At 43.5% G+C, this 27,195-nt stretch overlaps 1 protein-coding gene across 1 annotated transcript in view; it reads left to right on the forward strand.

The window, feature by feature from the left end:
* The first annotated feature begins 200 nt into the window (after positions 1-200).
* LOC141145325 (carbonic anhydrase 3-like) overlaps positions 201-27,195 on the forward strand; it is a 30,000-nt gene continuing 3,005 nt past the window's right edge. Inside the window, exons 1-6 of the mRNA XM_073631903.1 lie at positions 201-340; positions 640-837; positions 2,139-2,257; positions 4,897-4,989; positions 21,931-21,993; positions 22,289-22,444. Of these exons, the coding sequence (XP_073488004.1) occupies positions 301-340; positions 640-837; positions 2,139-2,257; positions 4,897-4,989; positions 21,931-21,993; positions 22,289-22,444 (669 nt within the window). The 5' untranslated portion in view covers positions 201-300. The remainder of the gene's footprint in view (positions 341-639; positions 838-2,138; positions 2,258-4,896; positions 4,990-21,930; positions 21,994-22,288; positions 22,445-27,195) is intronic.

Genomic DNA, 27,195 nt, shown 5'->3' on the forward strand with positions numbered 1-27,195 from the left:
TTTCATGGTCTGAATGTGCCTGGCCGTGCGATGTATTCTTGTGATCAGATTAGCTTTGCTCTCTTTAAATATGAGCCGACATCAGAATATCTCCATCTGTGTCCCACAGGGCCAGGGGGCTTGTTAGGTAAGATAACTCTGTAATTCCCTCTCTAGCAGCTATGAGGGGAGGGAACGTGCCATACTAGCCTCAGCATGGGTTAGTAGAAGTCTATAAATGACTCAATAGGAGACTTCACAGACACACATAGTACATCCATACTTTATCATCTGTAACAAGAAGAAAAAGTCATTACAGGGATGTCACGAAGATATGAATGGGGATATGGCCCTGCCAACGGTGAGTGACTCAGACTTATTTAAAAATGTAGATCAATGTTAAATATACTGTAGCTTTTGTTAACCAATCAGAACTCATCTTTCACTGATCTGACTTTAGAAATCTGAAGTTTGATGGGTTGCTAGGGTTTATGGCAGTTTGCACATTATCAATGTTCTTTACAGCTGTCTAAGTTATAACCATATCAGGGGAAGATCATAACGTCTGTGTGCTTGCTGGGATACAGTGTGTTTGCCACCCTGTATTTATAAATTTACTAAATCAGCAATAGTTTTGAAACTCTTTTTTACATTATTTAGGTCCTGACATGTGGCCAGACTACTATCCATTTTCTAAAGGAGAATGTCAGTCTCCTATTGAGCTTCATACACGGTATATCAAACATGATGGAAGCCTACGACCATGGAACCACAGTTATCACCCATCATCGTCTCTAACAATCGTCAATGATGGTACCACTGTTAAGGTGGTGTTTGATGACTCTTCAGACAAATCAGGTGATTATTTCCACTATGATCTCTTAGCGTTTATCTCATGCTCAGGGCCATTCCTACCATGAAGCAAGGTGCAAATCTTAAGTCCTTCCTAATGGCCATCATGGGATTAGGTTTCCCACTACCCCCTGGTCCTTTACTGCCTCCTGCTCCTTAGATACTCTTAGACATACCTGTTTTGGTAGATATGGATGTTTTGTTGAGAGAGTGGTGCTAGAAACATGTGTCAATGAAGGAGTGCCTAAAGTTCTGCCCCAGAGGTGGCAAAGCATCAGAACAAACTGTTTTCAAATGGATAGATAGTAAGACTGTATTATTATTATTATTATTACTAACAAGTAGATAACTAATGGTTCTTCTCTAAAGTATGTAAAATGTGAATACTCCCAAAATAAACTACTAATTATACACACAAGTCAAAATCCCTGGTATTAAAATTCTGTCACTTGAGAGGACATGTTGCCCCATAACTCTCAATGACATAAAGAAAGCAGCTCCAGGTGAATGAGTCTCCAGTTAGTCCCCATACACACTAATCGGGTGCTCGCCCAGCTCACATGCAGTGTGTCATAAAGCAAATGATCCTGGACGGATGCGCTTCCAAAAATCCTTTCTATTGGAGCTCATTTGACAGGTGATTAACAGATGGAGCAGGGGACAAAGAGGTAGACGCGTTTTGTGCAAATATTAGCGCTTAGTCATTACCTGAGGTACCGCAGGTAATGACTAAGCGATAATATTTGCATGAAGCACGTCTACCTCCTTGTCCCCTGCTCCATCTGTTAATCACCTGTCAGATGAGCTTCAATAAAGAGGATTTTTTGGAAGTGCATCCGTCCAGGATCATTTGCTTTATGTCCCATAACTCTGTAACCACTGTTAGTGGAAGGGGGGCACCTAGAGCGATTAATGTCCTCCATGTTATTGCAGGTAAGCGATAGTATTCTTTAAGACATTGGTTACACTAAGTTAAAATAATCTATTCTCTAATCTTGTGACAAGAGAGAGAGACACTACGGTGTGATTGTAGGCCAGTCTACATAATTTTCTGTGTGAAGATGTTGCTGACAAACCCAACATGTGGGTTTTGTACTTTCTTGACATCAAATTCAGAATATTCAGAATAGTTTAGTACTGTATTAGCACAGTTTCTATTTATGTTTTATATAGTTTATTATTACTTATACCCATTCTCAACAGATCAATCAATGTCATCCATTTTAGATAATCCCTCTTAAAGCACTGCATTTCACCCACCCCTTTTGCAAATTTGTAATACTATCTTTATCTATTTATTTGCTTAGTGCTAAAAGATGGTCCTCTGCGTGGAACCTACAGACTTCGGCAACTGCAGTTTCATTGGGGTTCTTCTGATGACCAAGGATCTGAACATGTTATAGATGGCTTAAGATATGCCGGAGAGGTGCAACAAAAATAATAATTCTTTTATATAAAGTATAGAAATGCAAACAACGAATGCAGTGTTTACATTCAGAATGAGCCTTCATTTTGTGAATTTATCACAAGCCATGACCCACAGCTTCATTTCCACAACAGCATTTAATATAAACTATATTGCCAAAAGTTTTTGGACACATGAATTTTAATGGCATCCCAGTTTTAGTCTGTAGGGTTTAATATTGAGTTGGCGCACCCTTTGTACCTATACCAGCTTCAACTCTTCTGGGTAGGCTGTCCACAAGGTTTAGGAGTGTGTCTATGTGAATGTTTGACCATTCTTCCAGAAGTGCATTTGTGAGGTCAGGCACTGATGTTGGATGAAATCTGGCTCACAGTCTCCGCTCTAATTCATCCCAAGGTGTTATATCTGGTTGAGGTCAGGACTCTGTACAGGCCAGTCATGTTCCTCCCCCCCCTCAAACTCGCTCATCCATGTTTTTATGGACCTTGCTTTGTGCACTGGTCCAAATCATTTTGTGAAGGGGAATTATGGCGTGGAATTGATTTTCAGGGGATGGGCTTGGTCCCTTAATTCCAGTGAAGGGAAATCTTAAAGTGGTTGTAAAGCCTAAACATATTTTACCATAATGCATTCCTTGCATTAAGTTAAAAAATGTTTAGGCATCAGTTTGGGGATGGCCCCTTCCTATTCCAACATGACTGTGCACCAGTGCACAAAGCAAGATCCATAAAGACATGGATGAGCGAGTTTGAGGTGGAGGAACTTGGCTGGCCTTCACAGAGTCCTGACCTCAACTTAATAGAACACCTTTGGGGTGAATTAAAGCAGAGACTGCGAGTCAGGCCTTCTCATTCACATCAGTGCCTGACCTCACAAATGCGCTTCTGGAAGAATGGTCAAACATTCCCACAGACACACTCCTAAACCTTGTAGACAGCCTTCCCAGAAGAGTTGAAGCTGTTATAGCTGCAAAGATCGGGCCTAGGGACTAAGACTGGGATGCCATTAAAGTTCATGTGCATGTAAAGGCAGGCGTACCAATACATTTGGTAATATAGTATATATATATATATTTGGGGGGTATTTACTAATACTGGCACACTCAGAATCTGGTGCAGCTGTGCACTGTAACCAATTAGCTTCTAACTTCAGCTTGTTCAGATAAGCTTTGACAATAAAACCTGGAAGCTGATTGGTTACTATGCACAGCTGCACCAGATTCTGTGTGCACCAGGTTTAGTAAATCTCCCCACTGTGTTGTCAATTGATATCTAGAGCTATTTTAGTGTTTGAAATCCAGAGGCTAGCATTCCCCTTTAATTGATGCATCAGTAAAAGGGTATAAGAAGTTTTGTTCAGTTTTGCAGATCCAACCTGCAAAAAGATATGAATATAAAAGGTCATGTCCAAACTAAGGATTAAAAAGTGCAGGACCTTCAGCCTTCCCTAGAAAAATGTGTATAATCTAGCAGATGGTGGGACTGCGGGATGTGTGACATCCGTAATAGGCGCTGCAGGCTCCAGAAGGCAGGAATTACAATTCAGCCGTCGCGTGAGATCCCCGCTCGGGGCTCGGCTCTCCTCCTCTCCTCCGGCTGCTTGCTGTGATGATGGGCGCGCACCGCACACCACGGCTGAGCTGCTGCTGCATTACATATGAAGTCTCCTGTTCAGGTAGGTCAGTGTGTGTCACTACCGTCAGTGTATGTAGGTCAGTGTATGTCAGATAGGTAGGTCAGTGTATGTTAGGTAGGTCAGTGTAAGTCAGGTAGGTAGGTCAGTGTAAGTATGTCAGGTAGGTCAGTGTATGTATGTCAGGTAGGTCAGTGTATGTCAGGTAGATAGGTCAGTGTATGTCAGGTAGGTAGGTCAGTGTATGTATGTCAGGTAGGTCAGTGTATGTATGTCAGGTAGGTCAGTGTATGTATGTCAGGTAGGTAGGTCAGTGTATGTATGTCAGGTAGGTTAGTGCATGTATGTCAGGTACAGTAGGTAGGTCAGTGTATGTATGTCAGGTAGGTCAGTGCATGTATGTCAGTGCGTGTATGTCAGTGCGTGTCAGGTAGGTCAGTGCATGTGAGGTAGGTCAGTGCGTGTCAGGTAGGTAGGTCAGTGTATGTATGTCAGATAGGTCAGTGCATGTCAGGTAGGTAGGTCAGTGTGTGTCAGGTAGGTAGGTCAGTGTATGTCAGGTAGATAAGTGAGCTTACCCCCTGCCACACAACCCCACCGCCCAACCAGAAAACGCAGCGCCGCCGCAGCCCCCACACCCCACGCTGGCCTTGGACTTCGGGCTGAAGCCCCTGGTCTTTTTGCCACCTAGAAACGCCCCTGCTTGGAAGTCTGAATCTGAAATGAGGGGAAGCTCTGCTGATTTTATCATTCAATCATTTGCAAGCTAAAATGCTGTTTTTTATTTTCCTTGCATGTCCCCCTCAGATCTACAGCGACTTTACTTCCAAGTGCACTTGTGCAAAGTGGATTTGCCTTTAGTAAATAACCCCCATAGTCCCTTATAAAGTATGGTTTCCTATACACACTTCCTAGCAGTTGTTGTAAATAGGCTTATAGTTCTGCCAGTCTGACGCTTTTACCAAAATGTTATTATGCAATCTAAACAAAAGAATGTATTTTTTCAGATTCAGTTTGTGCACTGGAATTCAAAATATGACAACATTACAGAAGCCAAGAAAAACCCAGATGGGGTGGCTATAATCTCAGTGTTCCTAAAGGTAAGTGCGAGTGAATAATTTATAAATGTATAATTTTCTAATACAAAGATGACATGGGGGTAATTTGCAAGCACCACATCCCTAATGAAAATGTGAAAAGTATAAATTTAAAAAGTGGGATTTTGGACATGGTTGTGAATTTAGGAATAAATCCAAACAGAAAGATAAATAAAAAAAATGTATATTTTATTACATTATATTTTATTACATTGTAAATATTTTGGTTTTACATTTTTCAATGTAATAAAATATACTTTTTACCTATATTTTGATTTGTATTCATTCCTGAGTTTGTAAGCACCATAAAGTCCCATTTTTTTATGAATACTTTTTAGATTTATAATTTTGTCAGCTGTTAAGAAAAATCGATCAGTTTCAGAAAACATGTAAACAAATGATAGTGTATGTGAACCTTAATATTTGCTCCATTTAGGTCTTCTAAAAATACAATACAAAGATATACAAGTGGCAAAAAAAAAAAAATAACAACCTATTGATCCTGCCAGAAATCTGGGAAGCTGATCATTCTCTATGTGCTCGGCCTCTGCTGACTTTTATCAGTTACTATTGTTCCTAGCTATATACAAGTTATGTGGACTATGGAACACACCCTATGGTATGGAGTAGAGGAGAGGAGAGCAGTTCTAGCACACTTTCTGTAATAGTGTGACTAAGCTGCTCCTCTATTAACACATTACATCGATCGAGTGTTGTCACCCTAGGGCAAGTAATGTGTTACTGGCAGGATCACCAAGTGAAAATAAAAGGAGAGCAATGTAAGTCTTGTGCTGAGTTTCAGAAATATATCATATATAGACATTTCACCATGACAAAATACACTATATTACCAAAAGTATTGGGATACCTGCCTTTACACGCACATGAACTTTAATGGCATCTCAGTCTTATGCCCCATACACACGGTCGGACTTTGTTCGGACATTCCGACAACAAAATCCTAGGATTTTTTCCGACGGATGTTGGCTCAAACTTGTCTTGCATACACACGGTCACACAAAGTTGTCGGAAAATCCGATCGTTCTGAACGCAGTGACGTAAAACACGTACGTTGGGACTATAAACGGGGCAGTGGCCAATAGCTTTCATCTCTTTATTTATTCTGAGCATGCGTGGCACTTTGTCCGTCGGATTTGTGTACACACGATCGGAATTTCCGACAACAGATTTTGTTGTCGGAAAATTTTATATCCTGCTCTCCAACTTTGTGTGTCGGAAAATCTCATGGAAAATGTGTGATGGAGCCTACACACGATCTGAATTTCCGACAACAAGGTCCTATCACACATTTTCCGTCGGAAAATTGGACCGTGTGTAGGGGGCATTAGTCTGTAGGGTTCAATATTGAGTTGGCCCGCCCTTTGCACCTATAACAGCTTCAACTCTTTTGGCAAGGCTGTCCACAAGGTTTAGGAGTGTCTCTATAGGAATGTTTGACCATTCTTCGAGAACTGGATTTGTGAGGTCAGGCACTGATGTGGACGAGAAGGCCTGGCTCACAGTCTCCACTCTAGTTCATCCCGAATATGTTCTATTAGGTCGAGGTCAGGACTCTGTGCAGGCCAGTCAAGTTCCTCCACCCCAAACTTGCTCATCCATATCTTTATGGACCTTGCTTTGTGCAGTGGTCCAAATCATTTGGTGGAGGGGGGATTATGGTGTGGGGACTTATAGCCGCGGTTTGATATTGGGGCGGACAATTGGACACTAAATGACACTTTTGACACTTTGCGGAAAACGAGTGACACTAATACAGTGATAAGTGCAAAAAATATGTACTGTCACTGTACTAATGACACTGGCAGGGAAGGGTTTAAACATCTAGGGCAATCAAAGGGTTAAACATGTGCCTAGCCAGTGTTTATGTGTACTATATGTGCTGCTTTTTCTAAGGGAAGTAATGGATTTTACCCTCTGCTTTACAGGGACACAAAATCCTACCCTTCACCCATGTCAGAATGGAGATCTGCCTTGTTTAGGCAGAGCTCCATTCCAAGTCTCTGCCTGATGATCGGCAGGTGGCGGCAGACATCCAGTGCCCGACACATGTAGGTCGGCTTCTGCTGTGATTAAACACAGCAGAAGCGGCCCGCTGGCATGCCCCCTGTAGGCAGAAGTGCAGAATCACATATATATACGTGATTCTGCACAGGAGGGCCGCCCTGTAGCAGTAAATTTGCTATGGAGCAGTCTGGAAGTGATTCAAGAAACTGTGATCTTTATGAAGTACTTAATTTCCAGAAACTAACAGAAGAGAACAGGTGTGCTAAGGTTGATATGTGCAATGTTATTTTTCATTTGCAAGAAACTTTGAATTATGACATACATTGCACCAATTAATACAGAAGCCGAGAACCTGTGTGCCTGATGTATTTTGTTGCTGGATGCTGGAATGTCTACTGGATTGGTACATTTGCACCATCAGTGTAACTGACTATGTTTTTTACAGTGCTATTGTAGTTGTAGTTGTACAATGTGGATAGTGCTAAACTGAAATGGAAACAGATTCTAAGTATCTCTTCCTTGTTAAACAGAGCATCTGTTGGATTGTTACATTTACATCATCCATGCTGCAAGGACACAGAGCTTTGACAGTTTAATGTGGAGAGAATTGAACTGTTACTCCCCACCCCTCTTTTTTTATTGTTGGAAAGCACCTAAGTTCACAGAATTGTGTAAGACTGCATCTATTCCTGCATTCCATGGATTATATTATATCACGGGGGGGGCGTGGCCTGACACAGCATGGAGTAGGACGTGAGGACTCAGAGCTCCGTCCAATACTCCTGAAAAGCCATTAATCCTGGACAAATAACGCTATTTAGCTCGCTAGATTGACTCCCTGTGGCACCTGGGACAGCTGGGTCTTGCTCCCGGAGGAATAGGACGTACGGTGGCCCGAACGGAGCGGCGATCTCCCGCTCGGCGGCAAACATTAATTGAGACCGCGGCTTCGGCCTACAACCGGAGGCCGTGGCCATCTTGGTACTCCTCGGATCCGGCCCTGCATGAAGCCAGCTTCACATCACAGGTACCCAGCCATCAGACAACCCCCTAGAGGAGCTGAACTTTTCCCATCCCCCTGCTTTTGGCCTGTGTGCTCCCTTGGGACCCAGAGAGATTGACACCCAAAACCGGCCTAGATTGTGGCCTAGGCCTGCATATGCTGCCTGCTTTTACATCATCCTGTGCTCTCAGACCCCTTTAAACACGATGTCTCCCACAAAGGCTCAGAAGGCAGCGACGGCGGTGAAACTGGCTCAATACCGCCGACAAGAGGGAGAGGAGATGGAGGAAAATGGCGTTGCGGAGAAGCCTGAGGAGGAACGGGCGACAGGAGATACAGAGCGACTCCTCGAGGCAATCACATTCTGCAGAACCTCATTAACAGCCCAGATAGAGGAGGTAAAGGTAGACATATCTCTCATCCGGCAAGATTTACATAAACTACGGGACCGAGTTAAAACTACCGAAAACCGAATCAGCAATGTGGAAGATGCTATCCCACCCCTGCAAGAGGGGACAGAACGTATGCAGCGCGAAATTCAGCAACTGTTCTCCAGGCAGGATGAAATGGAGAACAGACTGAGGAGGTGCAACCTGCGATTAATCGGCCTTCCTGAGGGAGCTGAAGGTAAGGACCCCACCACATTTCTGGAGCAGCTGCTCATCACACAATATGGCAGAGAGGCCTTCTCCCCACTGCTAACTGTAGAAAGGGCCCACCGAATGCCTGCCAGACCACCCCCACAGGGAGCACCCCCGCGCACCTTTATAGCCAAGCTCCTTAACTATAAGGACCGGGATGCGGCCCTGAGAATGGCACGAGAAAAAGGCAACATTCAACTAGGGAACAGTAAAATCGCCATATTTCCTGACTTTTCAACAGAAGTACAGCGCCGCAGACCGGGGTTCACAGAGGCCAAGCGTAGGCTGAGAGTAAAGCAAATCAAGTATGCTATGCTGTTTCCAGCCCGACTCCGGGTGGAGCAAGATGGCATGGTTCACTTCTTTGAGGACCCCGAGGAGGTAATAACCTGGCTGGAACGCCAAGGGGCACCGGAGAGAGCAGACTGATACTGTTACCTGACTAGAATTTAACAACTATGCGCTGGGCACTGAAGTGGACATCCACAGATCGAACTGCTAGAATTAAATACTCTTCACGCTAGCCCACCTATTTGCTTAGTGAGCCGGATGGAAGACCCGCCAAGGAACTGCGAGTTGTATACTTGCTACGAGAGTCAAGTCTAAACAGTTATCCTTTTCACTTTTTTCCTTTGTCCATAAAATTCTTTTTTTTCTTTTTTCTTTTAACTTGTTTCCCTCTGTCATATTATGTGGCTCGTTATGCTTTTTGAAAGGACGGAGCTCGGAGAGGGCATAGTCCTGCCCCTTTATTGCAAAGTGCAGCGAGACTCTACCCCACCCAACACCAGAGGATATGACTGTGAGATTGGGTGCCACTGCAACGAACAACTATATGCCATTCGTGGAACGTGCGGGGCTTGCGCGAGTGGATAAAACGCTCGGCGGTCCTCACGTTCCTTAAAAAACAACACGCTGAGATACTACTCTTAGTAGAGACTCACGTGGAGGGGAGATTGCAAATGGCTCTACGCCGACCATGGGTTGGATGGGCATTTCATTCGACCTACACATCGCACGCGCGTGGGGTATCAGTCTTGGTGGCCAAATCGGTACAATTTGAACTCATAGAGGTTTCCACAGACCCGCAGGGATGATACGTTTTTTTATCTGTTAAACTATATGGAGAACCTTTTCTCATCTTGGCTTTCTATGTTCCTCCCCCATTCTCTATGCCCATGATCTTAGAGGGATTTACATTCATGATTATATTATATTATATTATATTATATTATATTATATTATATTATATTATATTACAGTATATTATATTATATTCTGCTATAGCTACTGTATGCCATGGTTTTCTTTTATCCAAATACCCATAGTATAGGGACAAAATAGAGCTGATTTGGATAAACAACTAATTTCTGGCTGAAATACCTGCATTAGGAGGTCTTGGGGTTTAATGTGCCAATGAAACTGATATTATGTACCCGTTGTTCGTTGTTGAACTGGACATCTGTTTGATTATTACATTTGCATGAACTAACTACATGCTGCAAGGATATAGAGCTTAGGCAATTGTTTATTGTGGAAAGGTTTAAACTATCCCCGACCCCATTCCTTTGATTTTCAATTGCTGGAAAACACCAGAGTTCACATAATGTTTGTTTCTGTATCTATTCCTGCATTTGACAGATTATGTCATATTATTGATCTAGCATGAATTCATGAATTTATTTTATCCTGATGTCCGGTCACCCATGGTATAGGGATTATTTAGGGCTGATTTGGATAAACAGGTTATTCCTGGCTGAAATACCTGAAGTAGGATGTCTTGCGGTTTATTGTGCTGTAGACCAGTGGTTCTCAACCTCAGTCCTCAAGTACACTCAACAGGCCATGTTTTGGGAACTACCCTTAGATAAAATAGCGTTTATCAATACCATGTCATTGATATTGATTTAAAGCAGCTGTGCAAAGTAAAGGAAAACCTGAAAACATGGCCCGTTGGGGGTACTAGAGGACTGAGGTTGAGAACCACTGCTGTAGACAATGTTGTCATATTTTAATGTTAGAGGGTATGGATTTTGTGATGAGTTCATCAATATTCTCAATGGAATTACTAAAGATTTTATAAAGTATATTTATCCCTGAGGTTCAGTGTACCCTTTCTCTTCTTTTTGTATACAGCCTTTTTATAGGTTAATAGTTTTTTTGCAGCTTTCCTTTAAAACAAAATGGGAGTGGTATTTTCTGTTTTTTCTTTCTTTTGGAGGTTTCCATATTTTTATTTTATGTTGATACTGTCTTTTTTCCAGTTTGGGTCGTTCAAAGTGGAGCATCATTTTTGTTGTCAATCATTTCTGCTAGACTTCTTTAAATTCCGTAACACCTGGTACAGCCTTAAGGTATCCCCAAGCATGTTTAAATAATTTGTGTATTTCCAATGTTGCTCTTGAAGCTGCATGAAAAGACCTAGCCCCCGTTGTATGGTACTTATATTTTCTATTTAGTCAATAACTTCACCTGGGATTTTCAGCCGTCAACTTACATTACAGCAGCTGGAGATCTGTTATACAGTGTAAACTTATTATTCGAAATATGCACTGTCGGCTGAGACCCCCCTATGGTAGTTTTTAAACTTTTTATGCATTAGTACCTGTCACCCATGGTAGTGCCCAGCTTTCAATGCCTTTTTATAGCAACTTGTCAACAATATTTGCCTCCCATAAACTTTAATTCACCGCTATGTTTGGGTTTGCAGATTTCAACTAGGCTTCAAGCAAACACTTGGGGGAGCAGAACCCTGTCAGATTTGCTCAGCTCTAGTTATAGAAGAATGTAAAGCATGTTAACCACTTCAGCCCAGGAAGGTTTTACCCCCTCCCTGACCAGAGCACTTTTTACAATTTGGCAATGCATCGGTTTAACTGGTAATTGTGCGGTCATGCAATGCTGTACCCAAGCAAAATTTGCGTCCTTTTTTTCCCACAAATAGAGCTTTCTCTTGGTAGTATTTGATCATCTCTGCGGTTTTTAATTTTTTCGCTATAAATGAAAAAAGACTAAAAATTTTGAGAAAAAATTGTATTCTCTACTTTTTGTTATAAAAAAATGCAATAAACCCAATTTTAGTCATACATTTAGGCCAAAATGCATTCAGCCACATGTCTCAGGTAAAAAATAAGCCTATATTTATTGGTTTGCGCAAAAGTTATAGCATCTACAAACTAGGGTACATTTTCCAGAATTTACGCAGCTTTTGGTTTATGACTATCTTACTTCTTGAGGTGCTAAAATGACAGGACAGTACAACCCCCCCAAAAAAAATTACCCCATTTTGGAAAGTAGACACCCCAAGGAATTTGCTGAGAGGCATGTTGAGCACATTGAATATTTTATTTTTTTGTCACAAGTGATTGAAAAATGACCAAAAAAAAAATGTACACAAAGTTGTCACTAAATGATATATTGCTCAAACATGCCATGGACATATGTGAAATGACACCCCAAAATACATTCTGCTGCTTTTCCTGAGTACAGGGATACCACATGTGTGAGACTTTTTCGGAGCCTAGCCATGTACAGGACCCCAAAAACCAAGCACCGCCTTCAGACTTTCTAAGGGCGTAAAATGGTGATTTTACTCACTACCTATCACAGTATCACGTCCTCAGGGTCACCCCGAGGACGACAGAGTTCATTGTCGTTGAAGTGTATAAACCGTAAGATCTGCTTGTATCTAGCTCTGGCCATGGAGGCAGAGAACACTGGCATATGATGAATTGGGTCAGTGGACCAATATGACCGCAACTCACTTTTTTTAGTTATGCCCATGAGGAGGGATAGGCCCAGAAAGGTCTTAAATTCAGAAACTGTAATAGGTTTCCATTCTCTGGCAAGGGTCAACTGGGGATTAGTGGCGATGAATTGACCAGCATACAAATTGCTTTGGTCTATAGATCTATAGAAATCTTCTGTGAAAAACAGTCAATAAAAATAAAGTGACGTAAAATCAACTGTTTCCACCTGAATTCCGGGTTGGCCAGTGAATGGGGGAAGTACGGGTGCTGCAGAAGTGGTGGGCTCCCAATTAGGTTTGGCAAATGCATCAGGAAGGGCACTACTTGTGCTAGCCACCGCACCAGCTTGAACTGCACTTATGGGACTCGCCATGTCACCACGTGTTACTGCAGTGTTGGTTTGACAATGACCATGGTGTACTAGGCCGCTGTTGCTTTCCAGTTCACCAGAAGGATGAGCAGCACTAGTACTGGCTCTCTGCTCCATACGAGAGCCCTGTATTTCTTGCACCTCAACAACAGAAGAAGAACGGGGTCTGGTACGCCTGACCTTAGCAGGCACCACTACTCCGTTGTCAGAGCTATCTGTCAGGGTGCCACTGCTGTCTACAGGATCGTATTTTGAGCCTGAATCTGACAGATGGGTGACTTCCTCTTCACTCTCATCTGTCATGCTCAGAAACTTGTAGGCTTCTTCACTAGTGTACCTCCGATTGGACATTTTGACCTCTAAATTTACTGGTACAACTAGTGCGACTCACAGGCAAAAAGAGCACCTGATTGTCAGAGCCTGCTTCAATCGCTACCAAAAAAAATTTTAGCCTTCGCAGGGATCAGGCCTGACTCTGCGAATGCTGCAGTTATGTATTTTGTGACAGTGATCGACTGATACTGCACTTGGGTGGGCTGGGCGGAGGGGCTAAACGCAGGTGCTAGCAGGTTTCTGGGCTGATCCCGCTACACTACTAGGTATGCTAGTATAGATCTGATCAGATCAAATATATTGACCCGTTCGGACACTATACCACTAAGGGAGGTGTATGGTGCGTGTGTGGCGTTATCGCTACTGGCACTAATCTGACGCTGCCTGGGACTGACGCTGACCCTAACTGACGCTAATACCTAACTGATGTCACCCGCTGGGTGATCAGGGGGTTAAACCTTTATTGGGTAATATATGGTGGGTGCCCTGACGCTATAAAAAACAAACTAACTAACCAGCGTCACCTGTAACACTAATACGGTGATCACTGATGACAGGGGGTGAAAGGGTTAACTAGGGGGCATTCACAGGGTTAAAACCTTTATTAGGTAGTATATGGGGGTACCTGACGCTATAAAAACCTGACGGTGAAACTAACCAAAAAAGATCTACTAGTGACACTGGAGACAGGGGGTGAAAGGGTAACCTGGGGGCGATCAAGGGATTAAACCTTTATTAGGGGGGTTTAGGGGGGTACCCTAAAGCTACCTGGGCCTACTACTAACTGCCCTAACACTGATTAGAGTCACAAATGACACCAGTACAGTGATTAGTGAAAAATCTGAAAACTGCACTTGGTGACACAGTGACAGGGAGTGAAGGGGTTAACTGGAGGGGGGGGCGATCGGGGGGTGAAATGTGTGCCTACGTGTACTGTGTTAGTGTAGTGTTAATGCAACTCACTGTTAGACGTCCTCTCTCTTCTCTCTGGAACTGAAAAGAATTCCAGAAGGGCAGATGATATCACTTCCCCTGCCTGTGTTTACATTACCAAGGCAGGGGAGGCAATTCATTCACCAGAACTGATCAGCAGGTCCAGGCCAGAAATCATTGGCCTGGACCTGAAGACTGATCAGTTCTGTAACGAATCCAATCGCCGCATGCACGGGGGCCACGCGCACGCCACGACCGCGGGAGCGAGGGATGTACGGGTAGGCCCATTTGCACACCGTGCCATTCTGCCGACATACATTGGCGTGCTGCGGTCAGCAAGTAGTTAAAAAGTCATCTTTCAGGCCTCATACACACAGGATATAAAAAATGCTGCTTTTATAAGCGTGTGACATTTTTTTTTAAGCCTCTACATGCACCTCTATGGTAGCATATGTGTCCATGCATACATTGGTATTTACAAGTTTATTAGAAGAAAAGCATTTAGAGGCTGAAAATAAAATCACTTTCAGGAGAGGTGAGGAGCGTTTGACAAGAAAAACCCTTGACATTCTTAAACACCTGTAAATGCATGTAAATGCGTCTAAATGCTAGATGCTATTAATAAATAATATTCTGGCCTATGGCATTAATTAATGCCCAAATGTTTGGCACGCCTAAATGCATTTAGGCATGTTTTTTAAACTGCTCATGCCTACATGACAGCAATACGAGTGATAAAGCTCTGCCTTGACTCCTCCCTCAGGACTAGAGAATAGCATAAAAGAAAGACAAGCGTGCCCCCCCCCAGAATTCTCTTTTTCTTCCTCATACATCATGACTGGTGAAGGTTAGCACTATGTACCTACGTCTGCTGAATGCAACTCCCTTGGGGTTCAGCCTCTCCCAGATGCAGTCCCTGCTCTTGGGCCTCTAAAAGCGCTAAAAAGACATGGAACACCATATGAGGATGTTTTGTGCTATGCAGGGTCTCCTCATAGGAGCATAAATCTGCCTTTTCATTATGATGCATGTGTAGGGTTGCCACCTTTTCTTCAAAGCAAACCCAAACACTTTAGGGGCGCAGAGCAATTTTTTTTTTATAGTATAAACTATACATATATTTTGCTAACATTTCTAATCATATGACGTTAATAACAAGAGTCCCCCTTTACATCATCACTGAGTTCCCCTTTTGCATCTGAATCCACAGAGCTCCCCTTTTACATCTGAACTCACAGAGTTCCCTTTCACTGTAAGGGGGGACTCTGCAGACTCTGATCAAGGGAGAACTCTGGGGATTCTAAGGCTCTGTTTCCACTACTGCCAGTTGTTGTGCGACTTGACACATTTGAAGTCGTATAACAAGTCAAAATCCATGTATTTCAATGGTCCCCGTTCTAATTGGTGCGACTCAAATTACAGCAACTCCAAAAAAGGTTTTTGTACTACTTTGTTCCAACTTCGGTGCAACTTGTTCTCCCATGGTTCTTACCAGTCGCATGACATTGCATCAAAAATCGCATTGCAAAGTCACACTGTAAATCGCGCGACTTTGGGGTCGCAATAGTGGAAACCAAGCCTAAGGGATGCTCTGGGAACCCTGATTTAAGAGGGGAACACTGAGCAATCTGATGTACGGAGAAGATTCTGCTGTCAGGGGGGGAACACTGTGGCCTCTGGTGTAAAGGGAAACTCTGATGTAAGGGGTGCTCTGAGAACCCTGATCTACCTTAGTCTACTCACTCAGAGGCAGGAGAGAGGAGGGGGTAGACTTCAGTCACAGCAGGGATGGATGGTGAGCTCACTCGCCCCTTGGCAGTCAGCACTTCTTATCCAGATGTATCTGAGGCTGCTAAACTTCCAATTTCCATCCCTATATTATCCTTTTCTGAGGCACAGCACCGGGGATTGGAGTGTGGGCAGACACAGAGGGGTAGGGACGGGAGAGAGAGGTGCAGATCGAGCCCTCTCTCCTCTCCCGTCTGTGTGTTTCTGTGAGTGGGAGGGAATTGTTAGTGCTGGATTTGGGCAGTGTAACAGACACTCTCAGCTTAGCCAACTGCAACCAGCAACCCTGCTGGGAAGCCATAGTCCAGACTGAATAATGAGTCCGGGTTTCAGGCAGTCTGAAACCCAGACACATGAGTCCAAACAGGAACTGTCCGAGTGAATCCTGGACAGGTGGCAACCCTATGCATGTGTGGTGGTCTAGGCTGGAAGATCAGCTGCTCTGTGTTTCCTTTTCCCTTCCTTTTGTAGATTTTTTTTCCTGGCTGGCAGTGGCTCTGGCGTGTTCAGGTCTCCTGGCTACACTCTCCATGTACCGGGCTCTGGGGGTGCGCATGTACCATTCCACGGTGTAAATCTTAGTGGGGGAGTGCTGATTGGTCCGGGGAGGCATATGCACAGTGTCGGTGGCATCCCTCTTTTCCAGCTGGCAGTCACGGCTCCAAGCGCAGAGTACCTGCGTGGTGTGCGTGCACCTCAGGGCTCAATTGGCTGCTCTGTTTACAGTGCGGCTCCTGTTGCAAGAGGCACATGCCTGGTTCAGTTTTTCTATCAGCTGGTAGCCATCCCTGTTTGGAGGAAAAATCTCCCCTTGGTGTTATAGCCATTTCTGGTGTGAAGAGGATGGATCTTATACACCACAGGCTACTTTATTAATGCTCTGGCAGCTTCTAAATGCCGGCTTCTGCAGGATAGCTGTTCCTTCTGCCCTGCCTGTTTCGTGTTTCTTGTCTACTGGTCCACATTGGTGCTATCTGCCACAATGGGGAGGGGGTATCTAGTTTTCTGTTTGTTTCCGCTTTTGTAGATCTCTTTTTTCTATATTTCTAGTTGATCTTCCTGCTGTCTGTTTATCAGGAGCCATTCACCGCCTCATCAAGATTCTCATGTGTCCAATAGGTAGGGACCATCCTTTGGGAAAGTTATTCTCAACAAAATGCTGGCTCATGGGTAACAAAATTTTTTTCTTGTTTCCAGCCCTGTTCACTCAATGAGGTCCAGACCAACCTCTAGGATCCATGAGAACTCTCCTGCAACCAGCCCAGAACAACATTCACGTTCTTCATAATGTTGATCGTCTGAGGGCTTTAGATCACAGCGACATTCTGCCTCACCTCCCACTCGTAGGAGAGGAAAAAAATGGTGATCTTGTGGAGCGGTACCTTAGAGATTATGCAGCTGATAAAAAGATTGAAAGCCAGCAGGTCACTGCATTACTTAAGAAAACAATGTAAGACTCTCTCCCTGAATTGCTGGCTACGCTAGCTTTTAAAGCTGTGGCACAAACCCCTCAAAATCTGGATACAGACCCGAATATGCCAGGGCTTTCAACTGTCAATACCCCTTCAGGTCATACGGCCAGGGATGTGCCACCAGAAGAGTCATCAGAATCGGAAGATTCAGATCCCTCTGGATGCAGTTTTTCCCTCGTACAACCTATCATTCAAGCGGTAAAGAGTGCTATTTCTAGGGAAGGCCTGGAGGAGCCCCCCAAGAGAATTAGGAAATATTTTCAATTTTTAAAGCGAAAACAAGCCTTTTTTCCCTTAATGGGTGAGACTAGAGAATATTTCAAAGAAGAATGGACAGAAAAGAGATTCTTTTTGGGTTGACTTAACAAGCTATACCCATTAGTAGAAGTAGATACCAAAGTTTTTGAGTCAACGCCAGTAGTAGACTCGGCAATAGTGCACCTGGCCATGGAGGATGCTGCAACATTCAAGGAATCCCTGATAGATGCATTGTTTAAGACGTGAAAAGAGGTTATCTAGAGGCAGGAACAGCATGCAAACCTGGTAAAGAGGACATAATTAAAGCTCTGGAGGAATTGAACTTATCAGCAGACTTTGTGAGAGAAGCAGCAATAGATACAATCCGTTGTTCAGCCAGATCAATTCATGGCCAAATGGGACTTATGGCTAAAGCCCTGGGTGGACAATATATAATTTGTACTGTTCCTTCAAGCATAGGCTTTTCCAGTTCCCTCCTCAGAAAGATTTATGAGTTTTTATTCCACCCTGTTATTAGTCCAAAAGAAGACGAGTGGATGGAGCCCTGTGGTATTCAAAAATATCTGACGTTAATAGTGGAGCAGGTCCATTTACAATTCCGGTGCCTACCATTCAGGCTAACGAGAGTATTCACGAAGTTGGTAATTTCAATCCGAACTCCCCTGAGAGAGGGGGCTCAGCGTGTACTATTGTTTAGAACAGGGCTCAAAATTTCAAGTCCTGAGCTACTACCCAGGCATCAAGGGTTACTCGCCACCAGTTGCCCCGTCCAACCCCTACCCTGCCCCGCCCCTAATTCCACCCCTAAACACTCGCTCATAAACTATCTTATGAAATTACACTTTAATGTTTTATACAGAATTAAGTTATAAAAATAAATATTAACAAAACTTTATCCGTGCCCAACAATGCAGCCTGCCCATGTCCACCAATGCAGCCTGCCCGTGTCCATCAATGCAGCCTGCACCCTCCAATGCAGCCTGCACCCTCCAATGCAGCCTGTGCCCACCAATGCAGCCTGTGCCCGCCAATGCAGCCTGTGTCCCCAATGCAGCCTGTGTCACCAATGCAGCCTGTGCCACCAATGCAGCCTGTGCCACCAATGCAGCCTGTGCCACCAATGCAGCCTGTGTCCCCAATGCAGCCTGTGCCACCCATGCAGCCTGTGCCACCCATGCAGCCTGTGCCACCCATGCAGCCTGTGCCACCAATGCAGCCTGTGTCCCCAATGCAGCCTGTGTCCCCAATGCAGCCTGTGTCCCCAATGCAGCCTGTGCCACCAATGCAGCCTGTGTCCAGAATGTAGCCTGTGCCACCAATGCAGCCTGTGGCAACAATGCAGCCTCTGTCACCATTGCAGCTTGTGTCCCCAATGCAGCCTGTGTCACCAATGCAGCCTACCTGCGCAAGGGAAGAGAGAGGAGAGCCGCTGCCCGGATGATCAGAGTGCCGGGAACAAAACAGCTTTCATTTAAATAGCTGTGTGTTCCCGCTGCGCGCCATCAAATACAGCCCCTCCCCCTTGTCCGGGGAACTTTAATAGACAGATCACCCGTCCCAGGATTGGACGGGTGATCTGTCTATCAAAGTGCCTGGACAAAGAGGAGGGGCTGTATGTGACGGCACGCGGTGGGAAACACACAGCTATTGAAATGAAAGCTGTTATGTTCCCGGCACTCTAATCATCCAGGCAGCGGCTCTCCTCTCTCTTCCCCTCTGATTGCCCATACAACCCACCTGCCGGCGGTGCTCGCCACCCCCCCCCCCCCCCGCTCCCAGGCAGCCATAGTTCACCAGCCCTCAAAATCCACTCGCAAAATGCGAGCAGGCGAGTGGAATTTTTGAGGGTTGATTTAGATGACATTCTACTCCTAGCAAACAACCCAAGCCAGCTTATCACACACAGAGTGATTCTGCTACAATCACTAATTTGCTAACTGCAGTCATGTTGGAACAGGAAGGAGCCATCCCCAACTATTCCCACAAAGTTGGAAGCTTGAAATTGTCCAAAATGTCTTGGTATGCTGACGCCTTAAGAGTTCCCTTCACAAGAACTAAAGGGCCAAGCCCAACCCCTGAAAAACAACCCCACACCATAATCGCCCCTCCACCAAATAATTTGGACCAGCGCACAAAGCAAGGTCCATAAACACATAGATGAGCGAATTTGGGGTGGAGGAACTTGACTGACCTGCACAGAGTCCTGACTTCAACCCAATAGAACACCTTTGGGATGAAATAGAGCAAAGACTGCGAGCCAGGCCTTCTCGTCCATATCAGTGCCTGACCTCACAAATGCACTTCTGGAAGAATGGTCAAACATTTCCATAGACACACTGCTAAACCTTGTGGACAGTCTTCCCAAAAGAGTTGAAGCTTTTATAGCTGCAAAGGGTGGGCCAACTCATTATTGAACCCTACGGACTAAGACTGGGATGCCATCAAAGTTCATGTGTGTGTAAAGGCAGGAGTCTCAATACTTTTGGTAATATAGTGTATAGGCAAACATTTGGGACAAGTTTGTATCTTATGCCATCGGAAGAGATATAGATCCGATCTCACCTTCTGCTTCGCACACACTTGGGTTCCTTCAAACCGGCCTTGATTTGGGTTTAGGATTGAGCTTGCTCAAGATATAGGTGGCCGCAATTTAGGCAGATACTAGCAGGCCTTTTTTTTTCAAACAATAGGTGCTGGAACTCAACCACGACCCCCCCCCCACACACACACACACACACACACACACACCCTCCAAATCACATCAAATAGTGGGTGTGCTCAGATTTCACAAACAGTAGGAGGGTCTTAAAGGGGCATTAAATACCAGGATTGCATTACATACAGAGTGCAGAGTTCAGGGGGGTTACACACAGAGTGCAGAGCTGTCACTTGTAAACACAGAAACCGGACTTCTGTGTTCACAAGTGATTGTGGTGAGCAAGCACCAAAGAGTCTAAGCCAGAGGTGGTGGAACTGAGTTCCACCAAGTTCCACCTGAAAAAAGCCCTGGATATTAGCATAAGATGGGGGGGGGGGGGGGAGGATCCTCTAGTAATCAGGTTTCTTAGAGGGATATTTAAAATCAGTTTAACTGCCAGCTGTACCTTCCCAAATGGGACCTATCACTAGTCTTGGAGGTTTTAACAAAACGTTTTGCTCCGGTCAAACAGTTTTCTAGCTGGAACTTGACTCTTCAGACTACGTTTTTGTTGGCCATAAAATCAGGCAGGAGAATTTCTGAGCTACAATCCTTAGGTACTGGACAGGACCTCATCTACTTATTTCCTGATAGGGTGGAACTACACCCTTTACAAGGATTTACACCTAAAGTTACCTCTTCATACCACCTGACGGAGACTTGGGCGTTGCCAATTTTTACAGACTCCTAAACAGATTATTTTCATGAGTTGGACATATAAAGAATCATGAGCACCTACCTGGATATTACGGCATCATTTAGATACTCCAGCCAGAGTATCTGGCTGGAGTATCTAAATGAGAAAGAACAAGAGGAAGGAAGCCTCCCCCAGAACTCTTGCTTCCAGGGTCATCAAGCTAATCCAGAGAGCCTACAGGGCTAGAAATATGGAGCCTCCATCTCATCTCATTCTACACAGGCAGTGTCAATGTCATGGGTGGCTAGGTCGAGTGTTTCCCTTGAAAACCTGCAGGACAGCCACATGGTCATCTCATCATACTTTTCTCAGACACTATCAGGTTGACCCAGCAGCCCTCACAACAGTGGAATTTGGGAAGAAAGCAATTCATTCAGATCTCTATTTGGCCAACTAAAGTACACTTTGTTAAGCATTAAACTACCCGTGTCAGTTAGTTATTTATTGGAGGCGCCAGTAAAACATAAAATTGTATCATTCTTAACGTAATTTTCCTTTTCTAGTGCTTATACATAATAGCATACGCTCCTGACCTCAGTATTCTATTTTACGGGGAAAGCTGAGGGGCACGCTTGTCTTTCTTTTATGCAATTCACTAGTCCTGAGGGATTAGTCAAGGCGGAGCTCTATCACTCATATGCTGCCATGGATAGGAAAGGAAAATTACGATAAGTATGATACAATTTTTCTTTTCTTTTTTTTCTGCCAGAAGCAAGGGTGCCCAGGGGAGAAGCACAAACATCCTATGTGCATGAAGTCTCAAAGGTTGGATTGTACTGCCACATTTGTCCATCATCTTATGTCTATGGCCAACTTTCAAATAGTCTAAGATCAACAACCATGCATATTTTTAGATAGAAAAATAAACATGATAATAATAATAAGCATTGTCATTTCTCATTACTAATATTTTTCTATACTGACTTTCTTAATCTCTAGACATATTGGTTTAAAGCTGTATTTGTATTTATCAACAGATAGGGAAAGCTAAACCACATCTGAAACTGATTTTAGAGGCTCTGGACTGTATTATGACAAAGGTAAGAAAAACACATTTACAGTATACAGATAACATAAACGCAGCCATTGTTGTAAATTGATAGTAGGCAGGACAGACCAACAAAAATGGCATTGCTATTGTCACCTGATATTGAAAGGGCACTGCAGTATGCATTGAATAGAAATAATGGTTGGAGATGGGGTTGGGCCCGGGGGGGGCGGGAGGGGGTGGTTGTGACAGGCCTTCTAACTTACACATAACTATAGAGTAGCTAAAGTGCTTAGCATTGTGTAGGCTGCTGTTAAAGTTTCACTTGTGTCTTCTTTGATTTTTAGGGGAAGAAGGCTCATTTCACAGACTTTGACCCTTCCATTCTATTCCCCACATCCCATGATTACTGGACATATCAAGGGTCCTTCACAACTCCTCCATGTGAGGAATGTGTCACCTGGTTGCTTCTGAGAGAGCCGATCACAATCAGCCCAGAACAGGTAATGAACAGGACAGCGAAACATGTCGGGCAGGGCCTAGCTTTGTGCTTTGATAGTGCAGACTTGCTTGTGCTGCTCTGTACTTATCACTCTGTAAGTGTCTGCCTGTGCTTTGCTGAAATAAACCTGTGTGGTGGTTTTATGTTGACTCCTTTGGATTCCTTTGAAAATATGTGCATGGTACCATGATTTAATAACCCCTGAGTGGTTATTTGGAACAGCAGAGGACCATTGGCTTGCAGGAGAGGCTCTTAAGGCATAGACACATTGAGCGCTTTTTGATCTCCATAACTAGAGATCAACATCTTTTGGTATGAGGCACAGTGTTTGTGTGGTAGATGAACTATTGTGAGCAACACTTTCTGCTCACTGTGTCCTGAAGCTTGGATTTGCACTCCCTGCTCACTGGATCTTAAAGTGATACTAAAGTCTCAGTTATTTTTATTTAAAATTAACAAACATGTTATACTTACCTGCTCTCTGCAGTTGTTTTGCATAGAGCAGCCCAGATCCTCCTCTTCCCAGGTCCCTCGCCGGCGCTCCTGGCCCCTCCCTCCTACCAAGTGCCCCCACAGCAAGCAGCTTGCTATAGAGGCACCCAAGCTGAGCCGCCGCTCTGTGTGTCTATTCAGACAAAGAGCCCAGGGTCTCTCTCCTCATTGGCTCACTGATTTTAATTGACAGCAGTGGGAGCCAATGGCGCCGCACTTCAGACCATGATGGGCTCAGGGTGCTGGGGGGGGCTGCCGCACACAGAAGGTTTTTTTTATCTCAACCTCCCTGGCAGTATGATTATTTCAGATTGAAAGTGGTACAATTATTTTGCATGAAAATTTGGCGTTTTATAGTGTAGGCCTGTAATTCTTAGGAATAACTCACTTAAATCTGTCCAAACAAAAGTCTAGTAGAAATCCCGGGTATGATAAAGTTTGCAACACGAAATCATAAATTATAATATAATAAATAACTATAAATAATTATAACAAATAATAATATAATAATAATAAAAAATATTAAATAATGTAATCAAATCAAAAACACTGAAATTTGCTCAGTTAAAGAATTGTCGCTGTCATTACTTTCAGTGTTTGATGACGGATTTCCCAACAAATCACTATCGCTCAATTCTGCGAGTGATTGTAATTTATTATCACTGTTTTCTAGTTGGTCTAAAACCACTTTTGATGTAAAAGGACGGTTTGGGTTGCTATGGACAATCTCCAGTTTCCAGGCAGAAAGAACCTTAATTTATGAGATAAAACTGCATGCAGGGCACTGGAGAAACCACTTGGGACCAAAGGGATGTGAAATAAATTGATACAGTAATGTAATCTGTAAGATTACAGTGTACTGTATATATATTGTGTTTTTTAATTTTTGAATTTGGCGCTGTTCTCCGTTCCCGTGCGTCGCAGCGCTCGCAGGGAACAGAGCTCGGCTCTGTGATAGATTGAGCGGAGGACGGCTTGCACACAGAGCGGGGAGGACATCGCAGGATCCTGGGGACAAGGTAAGTTTGCTGTACTTGGATCCTGCGATGCAATCCCATGTGTGGCTCGGGGTTACTGCTTTTGGTGCTGAAAATTCACCCCGAGCCACACTCGGGAATGCCGTCAGGGAGGTTAATGCATAGAATGCATAAAAGGGTAACTCCACTTTCGTGGGGAAAAATATAGCAAAGAAAAAAATAATATAACGCATACAATTGTGACACAAGTCATATTGTAATTGAAGTTTTTTAAAAATGACCTTTCCTTTTCAATCTGCAACTCTGTAATTTTCTGAAAATGCAAAGCAATATGGCTACCTGGAGGTGTTCTGTACACAGAATGTGTACAGAACGCCCCTCAGAAACATCATTTCCTGCTTATGTGATTGGTGATCACCAATGTTCCCAGAAGTACTAAGATACCAGTCAGATTTCAGGTATCCCCTGCAACAAAAATGTCATTTTTGGTGAGATACTTAAAAATAGGAAATCATGGCTAAAGGAATGCAGGCCCAGAAGCTTTCCTCATTAGAGCCCTGCAGGCGCACAGCTGATTGATAATTATGAAACCAGTCCCATTATATTCACTTTCCTACATGGATACAAACACACAGGGATTTCTTCAGAATAACAAAAGGAAGGACTCTGCAACAAAGTTTGTTAAAAACCTTGCAATGTACATAGATCACCCAGAGGGGAATGTTTTTTTTTTCTCAATAAAAGTGGAGCTACACTTTAAAATAAAAAACCTTCTGACTTTACAACCACTTTAAAGTCTGGATCTACCTCACCTTTTTTGTATTTCATCTTTGACATGCATTTGTTTGCACATGCATATGATATTATGGTTTAAATATTTTTATTTCTTCACATTTTTGCACATATTTATTTAATATTCATTCATATTAAGTGTTTTGTGGTTAGTGACATGCATCTTTTTCATGCTTTGTTTGACATGCGTTTGCACATATATGTAATATTATGTTTTGTGTTTTTTTACTGCTTCACATTTTTGCATATATTTATTGAATGTTTATTCACAATCAGTGTATTGTGGTCACTATTCACAGTTATTTATTTATATGACATTTGAAGGAAGCGCACCTGTGTGTATATAATTATTGCTTTACGGTTGTGTATTCCAACTGTGCAGCATCCAGTGATTCACTCAAATACTTTTATTAATAATAAATTACAGATATGCAAGGCTTTCTAGATGGCCTTAGTCATTAGAAAGCAGCCTTAAGAAAAATGTGATTCTGGCCACTTAAATTTTTGTGAATTTATTTGAGCAAATGCTGCCAGAAAACACCATCTATAAAACTCCTTTTCATTTGTTATGTTCTATTCTATGGATGTTTTTTACTGGTATTTTGCACAAAAGTTTATAGGACCAAAGAGGTGCGCATTGTTTTATGTCTAGTTTCACAGAGTCTGAGCTAAAATAACAGAGAAGGCGGTGAATGGAAGAAATGTGTTGCCCCAAATGTGGATTGGGGAAGTTGTGGACTTTGAGGAAACCTGCTGAGGAAACTAGGCCAGTCTACCTTTAGGAGACTAAAATTCCTTAGGTTGGCCTGGAGGTAGGGCTGTGGAAGAGATTGGGTGGGTGCTACGCTTAGGGGTCAGGCTCTAGCTATAGCAGTTAAGAGGCACCCGTAAACCAGCTGGACAAGTACTCAAGCAGGTCTGGTGGATGAAACAGGCTCACCTGAGGTGCGGAGTCTAAGCACTAATCAGTGTTCACCAGAGCTCCTGATGGTGGAGATAGTTTTTGCTGCATGTTAGTACCAGGTCACGGTCCTCAGGACCCCTCCACAAGGAGGTGAGCAAGCAGGTCCAGTAGCAGATATAGCAGGTAGGGATCAAGCAGAAGCATAGTCAATAAACAAGGCAAAGGTTGGTAACAAGTGGTTGCAGTTGGGATCAAGTGGAAACGTTATAGAGGAAAAAGCCAAAGGTTGATAACGAATGGTTACATGTTGAGATCAAGTGGAAGCGTAGTTGAGGAGCAAGCCAAACATCAGCAATGAGTGGTAATGGAGATAAGGACAGCCGCAGGTCTGCAAAGGAGCAAGATATCAGCTGGAGACAACACAATATTCTGCCAATCAGAAAGTGCAAAGGCATGGCTTAGATAGGAAGTTCATGGGAAGAGGAAGGATTTCAAGGTTCACCAGAAACAAGGCAAGATTATCCAAGGAATCAGACAAGATGCTGTCCAGCATCTCATGTGGCTCAGCAAGAAGAGCTACTGCTAGATGCAGCAGAGGTTGTGGTTTTAGATGCTGGTCCTGACAATGGGTCTGCAGCCAGAACATAAACCCATAGCAATATATGTGAAAATACTACTTTTCACCTTCATTAAAAAATACACCCAAACCCCCTAACCACCACTGTGGCCCAGCTGATATATAGTGCCACGGTCAAGTTCCCTTCTGCCATCCGAGAAAGTAGCAGCACACTCTTAGGCTATCATGTGATAGTCCTCCACCCTGGCTATTGACTGCTGTAGCTCTTAAAACTGCATTGTCTGCAGTAGCCGGGAAGATCACATGTTTTTTTTTTTTCATAAGATGATTTTGACTAAGTGACAACAGGGATCAAGTGCAATGGCACTAAGAGTTTGATTAGACACCAAACGATGCCTAGTCCAGACTAGATAGATGGATTTGGGTTTTTCAGACTAATGACAGATTTGTTTTGAAGGCAGCCATAATATACTGTAATTTCCATTCAGCCAGATTAAGAAAGACTTGTCCTATGCCATTTCCAAACTGAGTAAAGATTTCAGAAGCCTAAAGTGGCAAAAGAATAGATAGCATAAATAATTTCTCTCCTTCAGGATGAATGATGTGCTTAAAATTAACCTTCTGCCCCCAATATTACAATACCCTTGAGCATGAAGCTTTGCATGCTGAGCTTAAAATATCCTAAAGTAATTTCTTACACAAAAGATTGATTCAGATACTCACATTTACTTAAATATAACTTCTCGGTTTAGTGAGGCACTGGTGACACAGCTAGGGCCTCACTGCTGTACCTGGAAAGGCTACGTCATGAGTGTCTTCCAGAGAGATCTCAAGAGTAAACAATTAAATCTTGTGAGATCTTGGAGGAAATAGAATTTATTTTAACAGTGCCAGATCAAATACCATGCATGCATGGGATCTGTCACAGACATCATCGGTGGGCTGGCACAGAGAATGCAGAAGAAGCCAGTCGATGTTGTCCCCTGGTTAAGATGGTGGCATTGTATTAT

This window comes from Aquarana catesbeiana, linkage group LG05 (assembly GCF_042186555.1).
Source record: "Aquarana catesbeiana isolate 2022-GZ linkage group LG05, ASM4218655v1, whole genome shotgun sequence".
NCBI lineage: Eukaryota > Metazoa > Chordata > Amphibia > Anura > Ranidae > Aquarana > Aquarana catesbeiana.